Consider the following 21894-nt stretch of genomic DNA (forward strand, 5'->3'; position numbering starts at 1 on the left):
CTTTTTGGGTTTTTTTGTTTTTTTTGGTTTTTTTTTTTTTTGTTTGCCAGCAGTAGAGGAAGTCTTAGCCCCGGGAAGGGGAACCAGGCCAAGTGGTGCACACCTGCTCTCCCAGTGTTTTGGCTGAGACCGGAGAATTACCACATGTTCTCAGAGAAGTAAACCAAACCTCATTGTCAGGGGAGGCAGCACTTCTGAGAGGGGAACAGTTAATCCCAACATGTATTTGTGTTTTTTAATGGGAGTATTTAATGACAGCAGTGGGCTATGTATCTCTTCTTTTTTATATATGTATATTATATAAAATATAGATATATTTATATGTTTTTATATACATATTTTGATATATGTATAGTATCTATATTAAATCTTACCCCATTCATAATTTTTAATTATACCAACTCTGCCCTAGATAATACTTTAATTTGGGGACATCACCACTTGAAATAATCACTGTTACAAAGTACCCAGTTTTGTGAACCCTAAACTATATCTTCCCTACATTAAATTCATCTTAGGAAGTAAGTGTAAAAGGAGCATAATCTCTTTCCCTTATGTGTTCTATTTATGGCATGGCTAATGTGATAATTGGAACTGGAACCGAGTGTCCAACAGTGTGAGGATTCAGACAGATGTGAAGAAAGAGGAAGCAGACATGCCTGAGCCTTACCTAGCCCTGGGTTTTTTTTTCCCCCATCCCATGAAGACCGTTTAACTTGTAATTGCAGTTATTTAATTCTCTGTGAGGAACAGTTGGTTGTACACAGTCAATCCCTGCTCCTCAAATTAAGTAAATGTAATGTAACAGATATATATTTCCTCTAGTTTTTACATAAATTCGGGCTATTACATCACATTTTCTCATAAGAATTTGAATGAAGTATGAAGCAGTTCAGTAGCATATCATATTTTATATCCTGAGGGTTACGTGTCAGGCTGGAGTCACGGATGTGGGGCTGGTACCTGTTACAAGGCTCTTCCTTGTTCCCACATCTGTTTTATAAGAACAATCACTTTAAAAGCTCTCTGAGTATTTAACTCCAGTCCTTTCCCATGGTTTCCACGGCCAGAATGAGATGATGTCTTTTCCATCATCCCCTCGGCCTTCACTGCTGACACTGAATGCTCCTGTTGTTAACGGTGTTGTTTAATGCCTTGTAGACCTCGTATTCTGATACCATTCCTGAAGACGCCCTTCCCGGGAAGCTGGTCATGCAGGTCTCTGCCACAGACGCGGATATCCGGTCCAACGCAGAGATTACTTACACTTTATTTGGTTCAGGTGCAGAGAAGTTTAAACTGAATCCAGACACAGGTAAGGATGGAATTTGGGACTAACTTAATAGTGTATTTCCTCTGTGTGGGAGACATGAGATCATGTACAAAACTGGAAATTACATTTTTTCTCTTTTAAATTTTATTCTGATGCTGTGGAAATGGCATCTTAGAAATCTAAACGGCAACTTAATGTGTAAAAGTTGGGAAGAGATAAAAAAACAGGCAGCCATAGTTATCACCTACTTGGTCTTTAAGATTGAGAAATTAATATGTTTTCTTTGAAAAAAAAATACTCAGGGTGTATCTAAACGTTACTTCTTTAATTTGATGGCGTGTTGCCTAAATTTGCAATTTGGCGTTTTCTATAATGAAAACGATCCACATTTTCTTCATCTTTAAGCTTTTGAACTTGGTAAGGTAGTTGTTATTATTTTTCTCCAAATAAGAGTTGTTCAGATTTTGTAATTGTAGAAGAAAAAGAAAGTGATGGATGATTGCCCTAAGTCTCCAGTGTCCCCATCTGTTTCTGCCGTCTCTAGGTGAACTGAGAACACTAGCCCTCCTTGATCGTGAGGAACAAGCAGTTTATAATCTTCTAGTCAAGGCCACGGACGGAGGTGGGAGGTCCTGTCAGGCGGCTATTGTGCTCACGTTAGAAGATGTGAACGATAATGCTCCTGAGTTCACCGCGGAGCCCTACACCATCACGGTATTCGAGAACACAGAGCCTGGGACACCGCTGACCAGAGTGCAGGCCACTGATGCAGACACAGGTATCCTGAGGGATGGAGATGCTCTGTCCGTGGGGTGTGCAGAAGGCTTTGAGTTCCCCGTGATGGAACACGCCCCATTGACCTCTTTTCCTCACGCACATGGTGGAACTTGGCCTTGTTGCAGTCATGATAAACTTAAGCCATTTTTCATAAGTGTTTAAAGTCTTGACAGTTACATGCAGTAAACTTCCTGCTGCAGTGTAGCTGCGGCGTCTCTAAGGTGTTGTTGTTGACGCCATTAACTGACACGCCCCGACACCCATGTTGGGGTTTGAACCTGCGTCTTTCATATGCTTGGCTAAGCTTTGTACCAGTTTTATCCCCAGCCCCTCAAAGTGCCTTTTTGGGAATAAATCAGTAGTGCTGTTAAGGAAGTTACAGCATCGCAGGAACATAACAAGCTAGTACTACATTCCTAAAGTTGTATACATTTTCAAACGTATTTGTGAAGAAAATAAGTATATACATTCAAACATTATGATAATAGAGGATAAAATAACTTCTTGATTCATTGATATTGAAGATATTTTTAAAAGTCAACCTTAATAATTCTTTGTTGGGTGAAGTTAATTAACAAATAGATTTCATTTTAGTAAGTCTTATAGATTCCAGCATATCAGGGATTCGGGACTCAGGGGCCCCTCTTCCTAGCTGAGAAGGTATCGACAATGATTGGCTTCTGAAGTGGGGAGAGCCATTTTTCTTAAGGGTGTGGTCCCTGGTTGTTCATGTACAGTTTTGATGGATGATTCTATCCCAGTGATTACAGGGCAGTACATGCTGGAGTTGGTAAGTTATTTATAAAAGAAAAGAAAAAAAAGCATATAGAGGTGGAAGGTGTGCAGGGGTGGACCTAGGGGGAGCTGGAAGCGGGGGTACTTGCCACGAAACCTGATAGGATTATTTCATGCTTTGCCAGGATTGAATCGGAAGATTTCCTACTCGCTGGTCGAATCCGCTGACGGGCAGTTCTCCATTAATGAGAGATCTGGAATTATCCAGTTGGAAAAGCATTTGGACAGGGAACTACAGGCAGTCTATACTCTCACTTTGAAAGCAGTGGACCAAGGATTGCCAAGGAGATTGACAGCTACTGGCACGGTGGTTGTGTCTGTTTTGGATATAAACGACAACCCGCCAGTGTTTGAGTACCGTGAATATGGCGCCAGTGTGTCTGAGGACATTGTCATTGGGACGGAGGTTCTCCAGGTGTACGCCGCAAGTCGGGATATCGAGGCCAACGCGGAAATCACCTACGCCATCATAAGTGGAAATGAACATGGAAAATTCAGCATCGATTCTAAGACAGGTAACCCTCCCTGTGAAGTGAGGAAGCCCTTGTTCCATACTGAGGGCTGCCTGGCACTTCCTGCAATGTGGTCGGTGGGTGTTCTGAAGAGGTAACACTCAGGCTTGCTTTCTCTTCCTGAGTTGGATTAAAAACAGTTAGGAAGCCGTCAGACTCTGATCCTGCATAATACCTACTTTCTAGCATATCCATCATACATTACAAGCCAATTTGGAAAACTATTAGCTCTCACTCAGTGTCCCAGTGTCTTACTCAGGGTTTCTATTCATGCACAAACATCATGACCAAGAAGCAAGTTGGGGAGGAAAGGGTTTATTCAGCTTACACTTTCCATGTTGCTGTTCATCACCAAAGGAAGTCAGGGCTGGAACTCAGGCAGGTCAGGAAGCAGGAGCTGATGCAGAGGCCATGGAGGGATGTTCCTTACTGGCTTGCTATCCCTGGCTTGCTCAGCCTGCTCTCTTACAGAACCCAAGGGATGCCTAAGGAAGCAACCACTCATAATGGGCCCTCCCCTCCTTGATCACCCCCTGAGAAAATGCCCTGCTGCTGGATCTCATGGAGGCATTTCCTCAAGGGAGGCTCCTTTCTCTGTGATAACTCCAGCTTGTGTCAAGTTGACACACAAAACCAGCCAGTGCACCCAGGTGTGCCAAGGCAGGATGCTTAGTGGTGATAACATTGTATAATTACTCATTTAACCCTGATATCAAAGGTACATGGAGTGGCTTCCTCCTGACAGATGTTCCTATACTGAACATCTATTAATTCCATCAGTTGACTTCTTTACTCATTACATACACGAGTAAAAGGAGATTGGGTTCCAAGGAGCCAGCAGCGTTAAAGATCAACCATTACTAACTCCTGCTTTGTGACTAATACTGGTAGCCTGTGGTCTAAATGCTTTTGCACTCTCAGAACATTGTAAAAAGTAACTCTTTCAGGCTGTGCTTAGTGGTGTGTGACTATTTCTGATGAAGAATAGGTGTCTCATGACTTTTAATGTAATTTGATTGTCTTATATAATATCTGTGGGACTCTTGGAGCAATTATCCTTTCAAGTAGGATAGACTAGGTCGAGCAGAGTCTTCTTACAAGTATTGTTAAATCAGTGAGGGATCTTATTTTATTTCTTTAATTGTTTATTGAAACCAGACCTCGGTGTGTTGTCCAGACAGATCTTATGTGCTTATTCTTCCTGCCCCAGCCTCCCAACTGCTAGTATTAGAAGCACGCACGATCCCAGGGTTCCATTCTCAGGGGGATATTTAACAAGACTAAGAGGAGAGTTACTGTATTCTTTTCAGAAGAACATTCATGACAATAATAACAATAAGAAGGGAACCGAAAGGCACTGAGTTGAATTTTTTTAAAAAAAGTATTAAAGTCTGTAGTGAACCACATCAAAGAAGGACTAAGAGCCACCATCATTTAAAAAGCATTATAGTCATTTAAAGCAGAGAGAGCGTTATTGACTAATGCCACCAGGAATATGATACAAATAAAGGAAATAAACAGGGATGTTGGGTGGGTAAAAAAAAATCATAATTTTAAATTACTGAATTAAAGCTGAAGACGTACAAGTTACTTTTTGCATTGAGAACTACATGTGTTAAGAGGCATCATCGTTGTAATAAGAAATGGAGCTGCCGCGGGCTGGACGTAATTCTGTCTGTCCATACAGGGGCCATATTTATCATTGAGAGCCTGGATTATGAAAGCTCCCACGAGTATTACCTGACCGTGGAAGCCACTGATGGAGGCACGCCTTCGTTGAGTGATGTGGCGACCGTGAACATCAACGTCACAGACATCAACGATAACAGCCCCGTGTTCAGCCAAGACACCTACACCACCGTGGTCAGTGAGGATGCGGCTCTCGAGCAGCCTGTCATTACGGTGCGTCTCTTCCCTCGCAGCTGCCTCTGTGGGATCTTGAAGGGGCGATTAGTAAAGTCACTCTCATTCTTAAACTGGTTCTCTTGTAACTATGTTAGAGGGTTGCAGTTTTTCAGTCAGAGGACATGGCTCAAGGCTAGAGCACTCACACTGTCCTGTCCCGTGAGGATGTTTGAGTCTTCACACTGCAAACCAGGAAGCTCTTTGCTCAGTCAATCAGTGGCTTTTAAGTAACTGCCGTAAATAAGCTAGCTGTTATTACCTCTGTTGTTTCCTAGATTATGGCTGACGATGCTGATGGCCCCTCAAACAGCCACATCCACTACTCCATTATAGAGGGGAACCAGGGAAGTCCGTTCACAATTGACCCTGTCAGAGGAGAAGTGAAAGTGACGAAGCCCCTAGACCGGGAAACGGTAAGCCTAAAAGGGGGACTTAAATTGGTATCAAAGCACTAAAGCTTCCAGTTCATACCTGCTTGGTATAATGTGAAGTCCACAAAGGGTAGAACCATCATCTTAGGATATGCTGAGCCAGGATAGAAGTATTTGAAAGTCAGTTAAAGTTTTGGCTCTCCGGGGGCTCTTTTTGTTTGGTTAGTTGTTTTTGTTTGTTTGTTTGGTTGATGTTTGTTTGTTTGTTTGTTGTTGTTTGTTTTATTGTGACTGTCTTTTTTCCTTCATTATTTGGGAATCTCACATCATGCACCCTAAACCGCACTTACTTCCCAAACTCAACTCTCCGTCCTCTCATGTCTGCTCCCCTTCTCCCACCAAAAATAACCAAAAAAACCAAAACCCAGGTAGTCAGCCTTGTGTTGCCCATGTACTCACTGGACAAACCCCTAGTGTCCAGCCCCACAAGAGATCAGCAGCCTTGCCAGAAGCCATCAACTGTGGAGAGCCAGGGAGAAGTGGGCCACACTTCCGCTCGAGAGGGGCGGAGCCAGCTCTTCCACTGGCTTACTATTTTTGAGTGGCATGTTCTTAAGAGTCTGGGAGACTTGACTCTTAGGCTCAGAAGAATCTATTGTACTCCAGAGCAAAATGTGATTTTTTTTTTTTTTAAAACATGGATCTTGCTATATAGTTCACGCTGGACTCAAATTCACAGTACCCTTGCCTCTGATTTCTGCGTGTTGAAAACTCGGGGACGTGTCAACCATACTTGACTGAAATTTAGTAATTGTCACTAAAGAACCTAGCTCTTTTAACACCCTTGTATCCACTGTGGCCTGATGGAGTTCTCAAGGCTGTGTGGTCGAGCATTGGCTAGACTGATGTCCCACAGAACGGTGCTCCAGGACTTAGCCATCTTCCCAGCCCAGTGCTCGCTCTAAAGATACTGTAACAGGGAACTGCCCTAACAGGGAAGCTGTCTCACTTGACTTGATTTCTTTTGCAAGTGGCCACAGATATTACCTTGAGGGATTTAAATGGCTAAGTATAGCCCAAGTGTGAAATTGAAGGTGACGGTGACCTGGCACGTCTTGAGATGCTGGAAATGAGTCTGCACTCGGGGTGAGACGCAGCTCAAGTCTCTACCCCCTGCTCTCTAAGCTTTAGCCTTTGTTGAAGGCGCTCCCTGTGGGATTACCAAAGTAACAGCCTTTGAGCTAGGTCAGCCGTTTGGTTTCCTCTGGTCATTTGCATAATTTGTCTTTGTATTCTAATAGAACTGTAAGAGTTTCAAGATCAAGTACTTTAATAAGACCTGCATGTAATGGGAGAGAGCAGAGAATCTGCTTCTTGCTGATAACCATCTCTGTTGAGAATAGTGCACCCACTCCCTCACTGGTTGGGAGTTGTTATTTTAATTTTAGGAATTTGCCCAGACAAATGACGTCAGTGGTTCCCGGTTGATTGGCACCATTCAGGTGACACGTGTTGTTCTCTCTTTCCCGTGGCAAAGATCTCAGGTTATACACTCACGGTGCAAGCTGCCGACAACGGCAATCCACCCAGAGTCAACACAACCACGGTGAATATCGATGTCTCCGATGTCAATGACAACGCTCCCCTCTTCTCCAGAGACAACTACAGTGTCATCATCCAGGTAAATGGGTGGCGCACTCAGAGGGTGTGCGGCCTCCTCCATCTCTGACTGACTCCAGACACTCATGGGACGTAGCTTTCCTTTCCAGACCCGTTTTCTAGAAAACTGTAGAGGAGTCTTAGTATAGAAGAGACGTTTGTAGGACTCAGCTCAGCATTCCTCACTCCATGCTGTGCTTTGGTTTAGGAAAGATATTCTCACTGTCCTAGGAGTAACTAGGAAGAGCTTTTCCTAATCCTGTCTTCTACTGCACTGGTCCACCCCCGCCCTCTCTGGTCCCTCACTAACCCCCATGGATGCTGTTCCATTCCCTTGACTCTTCTCAGATCTCCTTTCTCCTGTTACTTCTCTCAGTCCCCATGTTCCTGCCCTCTCCGATCCCTCATGCCTCTCTACCTGTCTTCTCTCATCCTTGATGCACTAGAAATGAGGTTTAATTGTCTGTATATTTACCAGGAAGCCTCACATGTCCCTGTCTTGATAGCTTTTTGTTCTTTGTTTATTACACAGGAGAACAAACCCGTGGGTTTCAGCGTTCTGAAGCTGGTAGTGACAGACAAGGACTCTTCCCACAACGGTCCCCCCTTCTTCTTCACTATTGTGAGTGGAAATGATGAAAACGCCTTTGAGGTGAATCAGCATGGGGTCCTCCTGACAGCGGCGACGATCAAGAGGAAAGTGAAGGACCATTACCTTCTGCATGTTAAGGTACCAATCAAAGTCTTCATGGTTTCCCTTGGGTGCACAGAGAGCATCCACAGGTGGCCATCTTTGTATATTTAGATAGTTTACTCATACCTTACAGAAAACCAAAAAAGAATATGGTTTGTTTTTTGAGCTCACGTCTGGTTTTGTCTTGGTGGCACTTGGGCTACTCCTTCCCAAGCAGGAGTGTGACTCAGTGTCCATATGAGTAAGGGACAAAACAGTTGTCCTTTTCCTCACTGGGCTTCATGACAAGAAATGAATGCCTAGCAGTTGATATATGGGCAGACCAGAAGTGTACTGCGTCATGCATTTTTATTAGGAGATTGCAGTAACGCCAGAGGCGACTTCTGTCTTTGCAGGTGGCTGACAGCGGAAAGCCTCAGCTGTCATCCATGACACACATTGACATCAGGGTGATCGAGGAAAGCATCCACCCTCCTGCCATCTTGCCGCTGGAGATTTTCATCACCGCCTTTGGAGAGGAATACTCAGGTGGGGTCATAGGAAAGATCCACGCCACCGACCAGGACGTGTATGACACCTTGATGTACAGTCTGGATCCCCACATGGATGGCCTGTTCTCTGTCTCCAGCACGGGGGGCAAGCTGATTGCACACAGAAAGCTGGACATAGGCCAGTACCTTCTCAATGTCAGCGTGACAGATGGGAAATTCACCACGGTGGCCGACATCACCGTGCACATCCAACAAGTGACCCAGGAGATGCTGAACCACACCGTCGCCATTCGCTTCGCGAATCTCACCCCGGAGGAGTTTGTTGGTGACTACTGGCGCAACTTCCAGCGAGCCCTACGCAACATCCTGGGCGTCCGGAAGAATGACATACAGATCGTCAGCCTGCAGCCCTCCGAACCCCATTCGCATCTGGACGTCTTACTCTTTGTCGAGAGGTCAGGCGGCACCCACGTTTCAACAAAGCAACTTCTGCATAAGATTAATTCTTCCGTGACGGACGTTGAGGAAATCATTGGCGTGAGGATCCTGGAAGTGTTCCAGAAGCTCTGTGCGGGGCTGGATTGCCCGTGGAAGTTCTGTGATGAGAAGGTGTCTGTGGATGAAAACGTCATGTCCACTCACAGCACGGCCAGACTGAGTTTCGTGACTCCCCGACACCACAGAACAGCAGTGTGTCTCTGCAAAGGTAATAGCGCCTATGTATGTGGAGAAGAGCGTGAAAGACTGTGGTGGGGGGCTTAGCAGTTAAGAACCCACTGGGCTACTCTTCCATGAGCCTTAGGTTTGATTTCCGGCACCCACATAGTGGCTCATGACCATCTGTAACTTCAGATCCAGGGATGCCCTCTTGTGACTTCAAGGGTGTCAGGTACCCAGGTAGTACATAGACATACATGCAGGTAAAACACACATACATATTAAACTTTAAAATGGTAGGAGGAGGAGGAGGAGATGATGATGATGGTGATGGTGATGATGATGATGATGATGGTGTCAGGTATCCAGGTAGTACATAGACATACATGCAGGTAAAACACACATACACATTAAACTTTAAAATGTTAGGAGGAGGAGGAGGAGGAGGAGGAGGAGATGATGATGATGGTGATGGTGATGATGATGATGATGGTGGTGGTGGTGGTGGTGATGATGATGATGATGATTTTATGGCCAGGCCTATGGTCTCATCTGTTTGGAAGTTCAAAACCAGCCTAGGCTACATAGTGAGTCCAGGTCAGCCTGGGCAGCATAATGATATCTCATCTCAAAATGAAACAATGAAAAGGGGACTGGAGATACTGTAAGTCAGTGGATGAGTGCCAGTCTAGCATACAGGAGGCCTGAGAGTCAACCCTCCAACACTCACAAAAAAATGAATGAATGAATGAATGAATGGGAACAACAGTAGTGATCATTTTCCTAATTCCTGTGTTCTCTCTTCTCTTCCTCTTGCTTTTCTAAATAAAGACGGGACATGCCCACCTGTCCACCATGGGTGTGAAGATAACCCCTGTCCCGCGGGATCTGAGTGTGTCGCGGATCCCCGAGAGGAGAAGTATAGCTGCGTGTGCCCCGGGGGCGGCTTCGGTAAATGCCCAGGTAAACACTCCCAGGAATTCCAGGAAACCACCCTCGGCAGTGCTTTGATAACTTTCATTATTAGAGAAAGAATTATGTGCAGGTTATATCGAGGTAAGGGGAGCGATGGGCAGAGAGCAGGACCTCACTGAGCTGTTGAGCCCTCAGCCCCGCCCCTGCCTCGGCCATGCCACGCCCCCGCCCTGGCCCGCCTCCGCCCCGCCCGGAGCAGGGGTGGGGCTAGGGGGTGGGGCAATGACTGCATAAACTGTGGGGCTTCATAGTTTCTTGTTTCCCTCTAATCCTCTTTTGCCTGATTTCTCCTACAGTCCTCAGTTTCTTGCTTTATTCCCCTACTTAGCTCATTAAAGACATGTTCCAAGCCCATTGTGTGTGTGTGTAATCCTCACTGTCCTTAATAACTGGACCCAGATTTAGTCACCATTCTATATGTGTCCTGTTAAAGAATGTATCTTTCCTGCTAAAATATCCTTTCAAGTTCATCTTTATAGGTTGGTGCTTTTCTCCTTTTGTTTATGATATTCCAAAACTAGAATCTACTGTCAAAAATTAAATACATTTAATTTTATTTTTTAAGGTATACTGTCATATTAGTTTCCAAAGTAGTTGAACAAATAGTTTCCATTTCTTCCAGGCATACATAAAGGTCTCCTGTCTTATTCTCTTTTATCTGTTTTGAAAGCTTTCAATTAAAATCCATACTTTCTCCCTAGTGGAATTGAAATACTTAACTTTTTTAATGTTTTTGGCTGCTTATGGAAGAAGGAATCACTCTGCTAATTAGTTGGTGCTAGCATTTCCTATAGTGTGTCTGCCCTCTTGGGCTGTCTGTTTCTGAATGAGTAGAACCCTGGGTATTATAATTAATATGCTTTCTATTGCAATCTGCCCTTGCTTCTTAGTATTGGACTTCTATTTTGTTAAATGTGCCTTTTGTCACTTTGAAATTGAATTTTTATTTAGTCAGTTCTGCATAACTTAATTTTCATTTCCGGAGGCTGATAGGATTTTCATCTTCTTGGAGGAGTGGGGATTGTTTTGTGGTTTTGTCTGACAGGTTTTGCCTAATCACCTTGAGGCTACATTCCTTTTTTTTGCTTTCCCTCAAATTGCCTACTAATAACTTACGTGGAACATTTTTATGTTTATTTTTGTTATTATTTTAGACTTTATTTCTCTAATACAGAGCTCTTAGTCTCTTCCTCGTGGAGAGTCAGCTGTGTGTGCTATGCTGTCTGTGAAAGCCAATGGACACTTTCCCCATTGCTGCGATTTTAAATTTAAAAAAACAAAAGCAAAAACAAACCAAAGTCAGCCTCTGGGGAGGGAAGGCGATCGATCGATCATGGTCACTGTCGATGCCAGGCTTAAGTTTGGTGCTGATGGAACTTTTTTCTGATATCCGTAGGGAGCTCATCTATAACTTTCACGGGAAACAGCTTCGTGAAGTACCGCCTGCTGGAGAATGAGAACAGACTGGAGATGAAGCTGAGCATGCGTCTGAGAACCTACTCCTCCCACGCGGTTGTCATGTACGCGCGAGGGACTGACTACAGCATCCTGGAGGTATGGCTTCTGCATCCTGTGACCTCAGAGCAAGGGACACCATGAAACTTAAATTCTATCTCGTGTCCTGACTGTCCCGTCTAAAAACAAACTAAGAAAGGTGGTTTTACTGCGCATCTCAAGTGCCTGGATAACGTTGACACTTGGGTGTAGTCAAAAATTCTTTCTGCTCCCCGCCCGGTAGCCTAGAAATTTACTTTTGATATTCCTTGAGACACGTGACAGCTAACATTCAAGTCTCTTCGTTATACCTTGCTAATCTTGGCAGTTTAAATGGAAATTCTACATGGTATTGTGTGTGTTGTGTGCGTGTGTGTATGCTGTGTGGGTTCAGTTAGCAGTTAATAACTAGCCACGTCCCTGTTAGTTTTGGATGTACACTTGGCATTTGGGAGCCCCCGGACGATCCATTTTTATTATTCATGTCGTAGATGAATGAGTTTGTGGCACCTAGATGCAAGCTTGTATTCTTTTTACCTTTGTTCACTAAACATCCCCCTCTTGTATGTAGATTTTGCACAGACTGATGCTGAAGGTCATATGCGATCAGTGTGAACGATATTTATTCTGTTGTAGATTCATACCGGAAGACTGCAGTACAAATTTGACTGCGGAAGCGGCCCTGGGATTGTCTCCGTCCAGAGCATTCAGGTCAACGACGGGCAGTGGCACGCGGTGTCCCTGGAAGTGGAGGGCAATTACGCCAAGCTGGTTCTGGATGAAGTCCACACCGCTTCGGGCACAGCCCCGGGGGCTCTGAAAACCCTCAACCTGGACAACTACGTCTTTTTTGGTGGCCACCTCCGCCAGCAAGGGACAAAGCATGGGCGAGGCGCCCAGGTGGCCAGTGGCTTCAGGGGCTGCATGGATTCTATTTATTTGAACGGGCAGGAGTTGCCTCTGAACAACAAGCCAAGAGCCTACGCGCACATCGAAGAGTGGGTGGACCTATCTCATGGATGCTTATTGACCGCCACAGAAGACTGCTCCAGCAGCCCCTGTCAGAATGGAGGCGTTTGCAATCCCTCGCCTACTGGAGGTAGGCTTCGTGAAGCTGCAGTCGCTCAGATGGTACCACATGCATGCACATGTAGGCAACTCCCAAATAGCATTGGTTTGCCGGCTCCCATTCAGTGATGTCATCGCTTCTTGTCTTGGTCACCGATAAGGTGGTCAGGACTCAGTGGCTTGTGCCATAACGTTGGTCTGGTCTCAGGAACCAATGTTTACCGTGTTCTTTTCCTCCTGCAGCAGTGACCGTGGCCAAAGATAGGCTAGGGCCAGGCCCAGCTTTTAAGGGAGAAAAGTAAACTATCTTGCCGCGTCTCTAACTGCACATCGCTGGGAACACTACTTTTGGTAGTAAAACCGTTGTTGACTGCTGTTGCTTAGTGTATGTCCACCAATGGGCCTTTTTCTCCTGCCCTTTCCATTTGACCCACCAGCCATATATAATTTTCATTACCTAAATCTAGTCACAAAACATACTAAATTTTAAAATAATTCTAAAAGGCTCCCAAATCCAGAACTTTCTGACCCCCCTCCCCAATGTATTATTTAAATTTCTAGGGTTAGAAGCATTTGAATATCAGATTTCCAGTTTAGAAATGTTCCAGCTGTAAAATCTATAGGAAATACTCCTAAACCTAAAAAACAAAAACAAATCAAACAACAACAACAACAACAAAACAACCAACCAAAAAACCCCACAACCCTCCAGAGTCGGGATCATTTCTGGTCCCAGTATTTTAGAAAAGAGGTTTCGACCCCATAGATAACTCTGCACCTGGAGAGAATGGGAAGTTTACTCCGTTTCGTAGCTGTTGGGGCACCGTATCTTCACTTAAGCATAAAGCTGTAAGCACGTAAAACCCCTTGCGGTCACTGAGTGACTGGGTCTTCTCTTCTTTTCCACGGTGTAGGTTATTACTGCAAGTGCAGCGCGTTGTACGTAGGGACGTTCTGTGAGGTGAGCGTCAACCCGTGCTCCTCCAACCCCTGCCTCTACGGAGGAACGTGCATGGTAGACAACGGCGGCTTTGTGTGCCAGTGCAGGGGGCTGTACACTGGTCAGAGGTATGTTTGTATCTCTTTCTTAGTGACTTGTAAGGTGAAATGTTAAAGCATGGAATTCTGCACCGGATTGGGCCACCGTGTTCTTCGTTGTTAATGCTGTCTGTTTTTTACTCGCAGTGAACTCATGAGGGCTTGTTTTGTTTTTTTCTTTTTGCATGTGTTTTTCCTTATTTAGATGTCAGCTTAGTCCGTACTGCAAAGATGATCCCTGTAAGAATGGTGGAACGTGTTTTGACAGTTTGGATGGTGCTGTCTGTCAGTGTGACTCAGGCTTTAGGGGAGAAAGGTAAATGGTTTCTTTGAAGCTTCGTTTCTGCTGCGCCCTTTCCACAGTGTGCCGACCGTTAACTCACACCGCATCCGGTCAGGACATGGTGATTCTCATTGGCATTTTTTATGATGTACAGACGAAAGTCTTGAGACAAAAGACTGGATCAAAGCTTGCCAGTGTGGGTCTTTGGCAAGTAGCAAATGCTTGTAAGCTGGTTGCATTTCTTCCTGATTTTCGAAGGTACTCATCATGGTTTCTCACACAGTGTTTTGTACCAACATAGATCCAGCATCTTGCTGGGCAGTTACAGTAACTATACTAATTATTATTATATTAAGTATACTAATCCCCAGAATAAGCCTAAGAGGTGGTTAGGATTTAGATATTTAGACATTTAGATCTCTCAAAAAACATACACCTATATATCTTGAGGAAAAAAATGCATAAGAAACTAGTTTCAGATGCTGTCGCTTCAAAAGTTACTGAAATCAGGCTCAGACACACTCCCAGCACTCAGTTGGTAGAGGCCGGTGGATCTGAGTTTTTCAGGCCAGCATGGTCTACATAGTTCTAGCACAATCAGAGCACTCAGAAAATATCCAAAAATGGGAACCAGAAGAGGCCTTTTGTGGATTAGTTACATGGTCATAGGCTGATTTGGGAGCCAACCATATCAAGCCATAATGATAAGACCCTGTCTCAACAGCAGAGCTACTGGGTACACGTAATATTTAAATGCTTAGCAAAGGACATTCAGGAGAGCACCCCTCGGTCTCATTAGGCTGCTGGTGCGGTCTGCCTGTATTTATTCTATATTGTTTTGTCCTTGGAGTCATTATAATCCTGAATTTTGCCCTTAGTTCTGCGGCCCTGGTACATTTGTGGATTTCCCCAATTTTAATCAGTGTATTTATCAAGAATATATCAGTGTTCAGTCTTTATTATAATTGTTCATAATTTGCAAGTAAATGATTTTTTTTTCAAATGGGAAAGAGCCTCAGAAGCGAGGGTGGCAGTGTAAAAGCCACATGGTCCCCGTGCCCCTGTTTAGAAAAGCAGAAGGAACTGTCTGTGGTCTATTCTGTAATGTTGACATGCGTAAGAAGAGGACTCTAATTCCCGAAGGAATCGCGTTTTTAAATGGAGAGCATTTTCTATTCCCTCATGGGTCTTCCAGGACCGTCCTAATCCCAAAAGGACCATTTTCACTGAAATTCAACCTGGCCTAGGAGAAGGGTTTGCAGCACACACCACTTGTTAAAATGTACCTTAGCTTTTAAAATTGCTAAATAAATGATAGCTTGATTGTGAAACCTGAGAACAGCCTATGTTTTAACCTATTGAACTGGTTCAGTTATCTATTAATTCTGGAAAAATGCAGCTAGATATTTGCTTGATGTGGTTGGCTCCCAGATACCCATTCAGCCTATGACCATGTAACTAACCCACAAAAGGCCTCTTCTGGTTCCCGTTTTTTGGATCTTTTCTGATTGTTTCCCATCCAGCTTTGTTTTGGCATCTCTTATGAAGGATGGGTATGTTTAGTGTTCATCCTGAAGAATTCTAGGACAGGTGCCGTCTGACATGTACTACAAAGGTCTCTCTTCCTTCTTGGCAGATGTCAGAGTGACATCGATGAGTGTGCTGGGAACCCCTGTCGGAACGGGGCCCTTTGCGAGAACACACACGGCTCCTATCACTGTAACTGCAGCCAGGAGTACAGAGGGAAGCACTGTGAGGATGCCTCTCCCAACCACTACGTGTCCACCCCGTGGAACATCGGACTGGCCGAGGGAATAGGTATTATTGTGTTTATAGCTGGGATAGTCTTACTAGTGATGGTGTTCGTCCTCTGCCGGAAGATGATCAGTCGGAAGAAGAAGCGCCAGGCTGAACCTGAAGACAAACGTTTGGGGCCAACCACGGCTTTCTTGCAGAGACCTTATTTTGATTCAAAGCTGAACAAGAACATTTACTCCGACATCCCGCCCCAGGTGCCGGTCCGTCCCATTTCCTACACTCCCAGCATTCCAAGCGACTCGAGAAACAACCTTGACCGCAATTCCTTCGAAGGCTCCGCGATCCCAGAGCATCCAGAATTCAGCACCTTCAACCCCGAGTCTATGCACGGGCATCGAAAAGCCGTGGCTGTGTGCAGCGTAGCTCCAAACTTGCCTCCACCGCCGCCTTCCAACTCGCCCTCAGACAGCGACTCCATACAGAAGCCTAGCTGGGACTTTGACTACGACGGTAAGGGTGTGATGTTTTCTATCTCGCCAGTGCTGCAGAAGTGGTCTTGGCTGAGGTGGTTTGCGGGGATGAGGATGAATGACGCTTTCCAATCTGAAATGGTCCTGAAAACTCATTTGCATATTCCAGTTACTGGCTGGGGATTGGGAGCTTTAAATTATTTTTATTCAATTAGATCTAGTTATGTTCTAATTAATATTCTAGATGTAACTGATACACACTATCAACTTTGATTTGGGGGTGTTTTATTATAACAAGAGAAATAATGGTGGGGTCACTAAGATACTAATTTTTTTATTATTTGTTGAATCTGTTGAGCATATGTGCAGATCTTTCTATTGTTTTGTTTCTAGGATGCTCCTCTAGCTCGCCCCTCCTCCCCTCACGTGTAAGGGCAGATACTTTCTTACTAAGTGTAGCCATGAGTCTTAGGGAACTTGGAACTCACCTGTTTACCTGCCATCTCTCCCTTTCAGCTAAAGTGGTAGATCTGGATCCCTGTCTCTCTAAGAAGCCCCTGGAGGAAAAGCCCTCCCAGCCATACAGTGCCCGGGAGAGCCTGTCTGAGGTGCAGTCGCTTAGCTCCTTCCAGTCAGAGTCCTGTGATGACAATGGTAGGTTTCAGATGCTGACCTTGGACGCTGTGGCCGCTTTGAAGTGCTGCTGTCATTCCTTAGGCTGTATACCAACGTATAGACACATATATCATAGATAGTCCGGGTTCCCTAATTAAGTATGAAAACGTCCCATGTCCCCCTTGGTGTAAATGAACACTGTGGTATGAGTACTTGCATGAACCTACACAGGGGAAATATTTAAAGGTAGCTCAGGCATAGGGCACTTGCCTAGCATGCACAGGGGTACTGTCAAATAAAACAATGTTCTTACTCAAGAGTTGTTTTAACTATAGTAATAGGAAAGAAAAAAAATGTTAATTTTCCTTGTTTGGCTACTCTGGTATTATTTATATTTTTTTTGCATAACAGTAAGTGTTACGGAAGCTTTGTGGGTTTTTTTTCAAGATCTCTGTAACAGTTTTTCTGAACCATGCAGTGCACACTCATAACATGCAGCACCCTCTGAGAAAAGATATGTAGAAATCTGAAATGTTCACCTTTGGTCATACCTTCGGTATTACAAGGTTTTATTTGTCTCTTCCCCAACCACCGCTGCCCCAGCTCCCATTTGGATCAGAGCGTTCTGACTGAGAGCAGAGTTTAAGAGACGGCTAGTAAGTCGGATTATATTTCTAACAAAGAAGGTTTGGCAGCGGGTTCTATGACTCCAGTTCTGTGTATCTGGTGTCCCCCAGGGTGGATGGCGCTGATAGACAGCTTCGCCGTATTAGCACGTGTACAAAAAAATTACCAGCCCCACGATAGTGGTTATCGACTGGAAATAATTGAATCTCAGATAGTATGGGCTCCATTTTTAATTTTTCTCCTCGTGTAAAACTGCAGTGTGTTTACACATTAAGAGTATTTTATCATTGGAAAGAAGAAACTTGCTAATAACTACCACTTCCAAAATAACATGATCCATGACCAGAGTGATGTAAAATTTATAATGACTACATCTATGGATCTCTGCATCTGCTTATCTATAAAAATTTGCAGAGCCCTTTTCTTTATTAAAGATGACTATAAATATGTCCTGTTCTTCAAAGATTTCAAGCATGTTTTTCATTACTTATAGCACACCCTTGTTTATTCTTGTGTAGAGAATATGGATTTATTATTGCTTATCATCAAGAACAAACCAGGATTATTTTTCCCCTTAGTTTCAATCCTAAAATGTTTGTTTTGCCAGCTTAAATGATTTATGCTTTGGCCCTTGTAAGTTCAGTGCTGTTCAAAAAATGCATTTAAGAATTTTGTCAATAATTTTTCATTTTCTTTTTTTTTTTTTAATTTAAATTGTTGAAATCCCATTCTTAACAACATTCAGACACTCTGGAGAAGTCATTGTCAGATTAGTTACAAAGCTAATTTTTGGGCAGTAGCAGCGTGAGGCAAAGCCTGCGAGGGACTGTCCGTGGTTTTAATCCCTACATCAGTCAGTCAGTCATTTTCAGTCACAGACTTCAAGTCTGAGCCACGTCTGCACAAATCATTTCATCGGCAGTTTTCTACGCCTTTTTAGTGGCTAGCCATACACTTGACGGCTCAAGAGAGCACAGACGGGTCTCGTGTGGTTCTGTAGTTTGGGAGGCTGCTACGTCTCAGGGCTGAAGTTCAGGTGTCAATGGGGCCTGCCTCGCTGAAAGCTCTGAGGGAAGTTTTGGTTTCCTTCTTTCTCCCGTGCCTAAAATTCACTCACGTTCCTGGTAATTAAGGCCTCGTTTCATTCCCTGTTCAGAACCTGTGGCCAGAATGCCAAGCTCTACAGGGTCACAGCTGGGACAGCTCCCTGTGACAGGCCATTCCTGTCCCCTCAGCTCACCCAGCTAATGCAGGGCGATCGCTCCATTTCCCCCTCATGAGAGCCTTAGTGACAGCAGGAAGCTTGTCTTGTTCTGTTTTCTTCTGTGCATTAGGTTAAATAGCCTTTAGGTCTCAGGATTAGAGTGTACCCAGTTAACATGCACGTTTATGTTGATGTTGGTACTTTGAAATAATATGCAAATGACAAAAGCAATCTGTACGGCGTCTGCGACATGAGAAATACACGCTAAGCAACAGGGACACAACCAGTCTTGTAGTTATGTCTCCCTAGATTTCCTTATTTTCAAACAACCAGTTCCTTGAACATATAACCGTTTGTCCAGGAGACGCAAACCTGAATTGCTTTCCCCCCTGATATACTCCATAACTGTAATTGTATAAAATACTTGACTAAAGCTTTTTCCCTAGCTTTTACTAAAACTTGGTTATTTCATTCATTTGACTAATAGTGGCAAGCCTATAGCTTGATTTGAAGTGTCTTGAGACCTGTAACTAATTGGTTAGTTAGTGCAAGGGTCTCGCATAATTATCTAGTCTCAAATTTCACAGTTTAGGGGAGAAATTGCATTGAGTTACAGAATTTTACTTAATGCACTGTTTTCTACTAACGAAGGATTTTCCTAACTGGCTCCTTTTGTGCCTTTTTACAAGCTTCCATAGTGACTGTAATACACCTTGTCAACGCTGTCGTTGACACGGTGAATAAAGAAGGTATAAGTGTCTGTGTTTTCTGTCTGTGGTTTGCAGTGACTGTAAGTGGGGTGGTGTGAGTCTGCCTATTGTCCTGTTATTAAAATAGTTCATCCATTGGGAAGGTTTGGTGGCTTTCATTTTGGGACATTTATGTTCACAGTACTAGTGCATTGTGAAAATATCTGTATGCATGTCTTTTCGTTACTTGTTTTAAATGTTATGGGTCACTGTTGAAGACTCGGGGCTGGTTTCCAGCTCCAGTTTCTGACTGAGTAATTGTATTGAGCCTGAGGACTTTTGTTTTGAATAAATGTCCAGTTGATTTGGATCTAGAAATCTCCTAATGTGAAAATCAGTGCTTTCAAATAACTTACCTAGACCATCAAGAGCACACACACAGGGTTAGAGAGATGGCCCAGTGGATAAAGTGCTTGGCACACAGGTGTGAGGACCATCGCTCAGATCCCAGGGACTCATATAAATCAGTGGCTCGGTGATCTACTGATAATTCCTGCCTTGGAAGGCCGAGGCAAGCTTAAGCTGGAGAAAGGGAGGCTGAGGATGAGTCTCGGTGTCCACCGTGGGCTTCCACATGCACACATACATGCACACGCACACATGTACATACACACATACATGCATATGCACTGTGGCCCCTGCCCCCGCCACCCGTGAAAACAGAGAAGTGCAAACTGTATTCACACAGCATCAGCAGTAAACACGCACGACTCTTCTGCAAGGACACATCAGCAGGCGCATTTAGGTGGAAGAGGCAAGGTTATCTGCTAGATTGCGAGGAGGACAAGTATGACTTCAGTGGTCACAGCTACTAAAGGACTCGATCTGTTTTCTTAAAAGTACCGTGTTTTCACTTTGAGCATCAGAATGTTATCCATATTTTGTCTACCCAGTTTTAGCTGAAACAGGATGACATCCCAATATCTTAAATATTGATAAGTTTAAAGAAGCAGAAATTTAAAGTCTTCTCCATGTGATTTCTACTGATTTATCTTCTTATCTGAAGTGAATTTAAAGTGGGAAATGCACCTAAGTTTAGAGGGTTTTCAAATGCTTAGTGTCCAACAAAGGTTGCCAGGCCTCGTTTATAAAGGAATTTAGTGTATTATAGAAGATGTATAAAAAGCACCAGAGATAACTTCCCTAAATACTCCTTTTATTCATATTTTTGAAACATCTGTCTTTTCCACTTTTATTTAAACTCCTATCAGAGGTATCAGTCAGCTATTAGTTTGTCAGAAATTACTTCATTGTCATCGTTTTCAAAGACATTATGGGATGCATAGAGAGCATTATGGGATGCATAGAGAGCATTCTGTTTAGAAAAGTGGCCACAGTTCTACTGTGACTGACTGCTCCTCTTACCGTGATGGTGACATACCTGCTGGGTCACACTTGACCCACGTTGTCTTCAATAATCTGTGAGATTTTCGTCTCATTTCTTATAGAAAACCAATCTGAACCTTAGTCAGGCTGAGCATCCCATGGTCCTGAGTGCTTTCTATCCATTTCCTTGGACTTGGGGCCAGAGGTCTGTGTGTAATGTGGTCACTGGGAGAGAGAGTACAGTTGCAGAGTTGATGGGAAGAGGCCATGCCATGAAGTAGTTAATTCGGGAGCTCACTAGAGAAAGGGTTAACAGTATAAATAGAAAAATCATAGTGAACGTGAGTAAGGTGTTGGGATATGGTCAACTTTTGGTTGTCTGTGAGCGTGTGACACCAGTTTCTCCGAACTTATACTTTTGAAGGTTCTTCTGTGCGCTACTGTGTGTGTAAATCGTGTAGCTCGTGTTTTTAGATCGTCCCTTAAGTAACCAATTAATTTATTAATTTATTTAATAATACATAATTTTTTATCAGTATCTGTAGTTTATTATTTTCCTGAGTCAGGTGTTTCCCTGGAAACACACAGCAAAGCCGCTAGTTTATCATCTCTTATCTCCTCCTTCTTGCCATATCCCATCTAGTTTGAGCATCATGATTTTCTCATTTGTGATCATTAGCCGAGAGTGAGGTAAAGACAGCGTGTCCGTATATTGTACCATGTGCTTATCTGGGTTGCCGTCTCAGCCAAGTCTGTCAATTTTAATTATCGCTGTTTTCTTTTTCTTTCTACTCTGCCACCAAAAGAATCTTTGGCTGCTCCTGACCTCAGCAAACCAAGAGGTGACTTATGCATGCCAGCTGTCCATTAATAATCACTGGAAGTCATTGGGAAAGCTCGACCCAATGATGACAGGCTTCTCCGGGTGCTTGATGCTACCGCAGTAACTAAACCCCTTGTTGTGCACTGCCTTGTAATACGGATCACCTAACCTTCTCCCGGCTCTCAAAACAGAAACTCCTACCCTTAAGTTAGGCCTTGGTTTTCTTTAAAGAAAACAACAACCAAAAGGGGGGGGGGGGCTTTTCATACTTTAAAATGGTAACAAAGATTGTTATAGCTTATCATAATTATTTGGTTATATTTTGTTTGA

At 43.8% G+C, this 21894-nt stretch overlaps 1 protein-coding gene across 15 annotated transcripts in view; it reads left to right on the forward strand.

The window, feature by feature from the left end:
* The window catches only part of Fat1 (FAT atypical cadherin 1), a 119158-nt gene that overhangs the window by 95195 nt on the left and 2069 nt on the right, over nt 1-21894 (forward strand). For 6 of the 15 annotated variants that reach the window (XM_006509267.4, XM_006509271.4, XM_030243288.1 and 3 more), the window contains 17 exons: nt 1162-1315; nt 1818-2051; nt 2971-3360; nt 5045-5259; nt 5538-5675; nt 7171-7314; nt 7825-8022; nt 8382-9183; nt 9966-10097; nt 11506-11663; nt 12240-12702; nt 13586-13739; nt 13915-14025; nt 15629-16260; nt 16737-16874; nt 19356-19415; nt 21548-21583. In XM_006509267.4, the coding sequence (XP_006509330.1) occupies nt 1162-1315; nt 1818-2051; nt 2971-3360; nt 5045-5259; nt 5538-5675; nt 7171-7314; nt 7825-8022; nt 8382-9183; nt 9966-10097; nt 11506-11663; nt 12240-12702; nt 13586-13739; nt 13915-14025; nt 15629-16260; nt 16737-16874; nt 19356-19415; nt 21548-21583 (4159 nt within the window). Of the gene's footprint in view, nt 1-1161; nt 1316-1817; nt 2052-2970; nt 3361-5044; nt 5260-5537; nt 5676-7170; nt 7315-7824; nt 8023-8381; nt 9184-9965; nt 10098-11505; nt 11664-12239; nt 12703-13585; nt 13740-13914; nt 14026-15628; nt 16261-16736; nt 16875-17438; nt 17492-19355; nt 19416-21547; nt 21584-21894 lie in introns of those variants that run through there. The other 9 variants (XM_006509272.4, XM_006509274.4, NM_001081286.2 and 6 more) reach the window with 6 other exon arrangements.

This window comes from Mus musculus, chromosome 8 (assembly GCF_000001635.26).
Source record: "Mus musculus strain C57BL/6J chromosome 8, GRCm38.p6 C57BL/6J".
In the NCBI taxonomy this organism is placed as follows: Eukaryota; Metazoa; Chordata; class Mammalia; order Rodentia; family Muridae; genus Mus; species Mus musculus.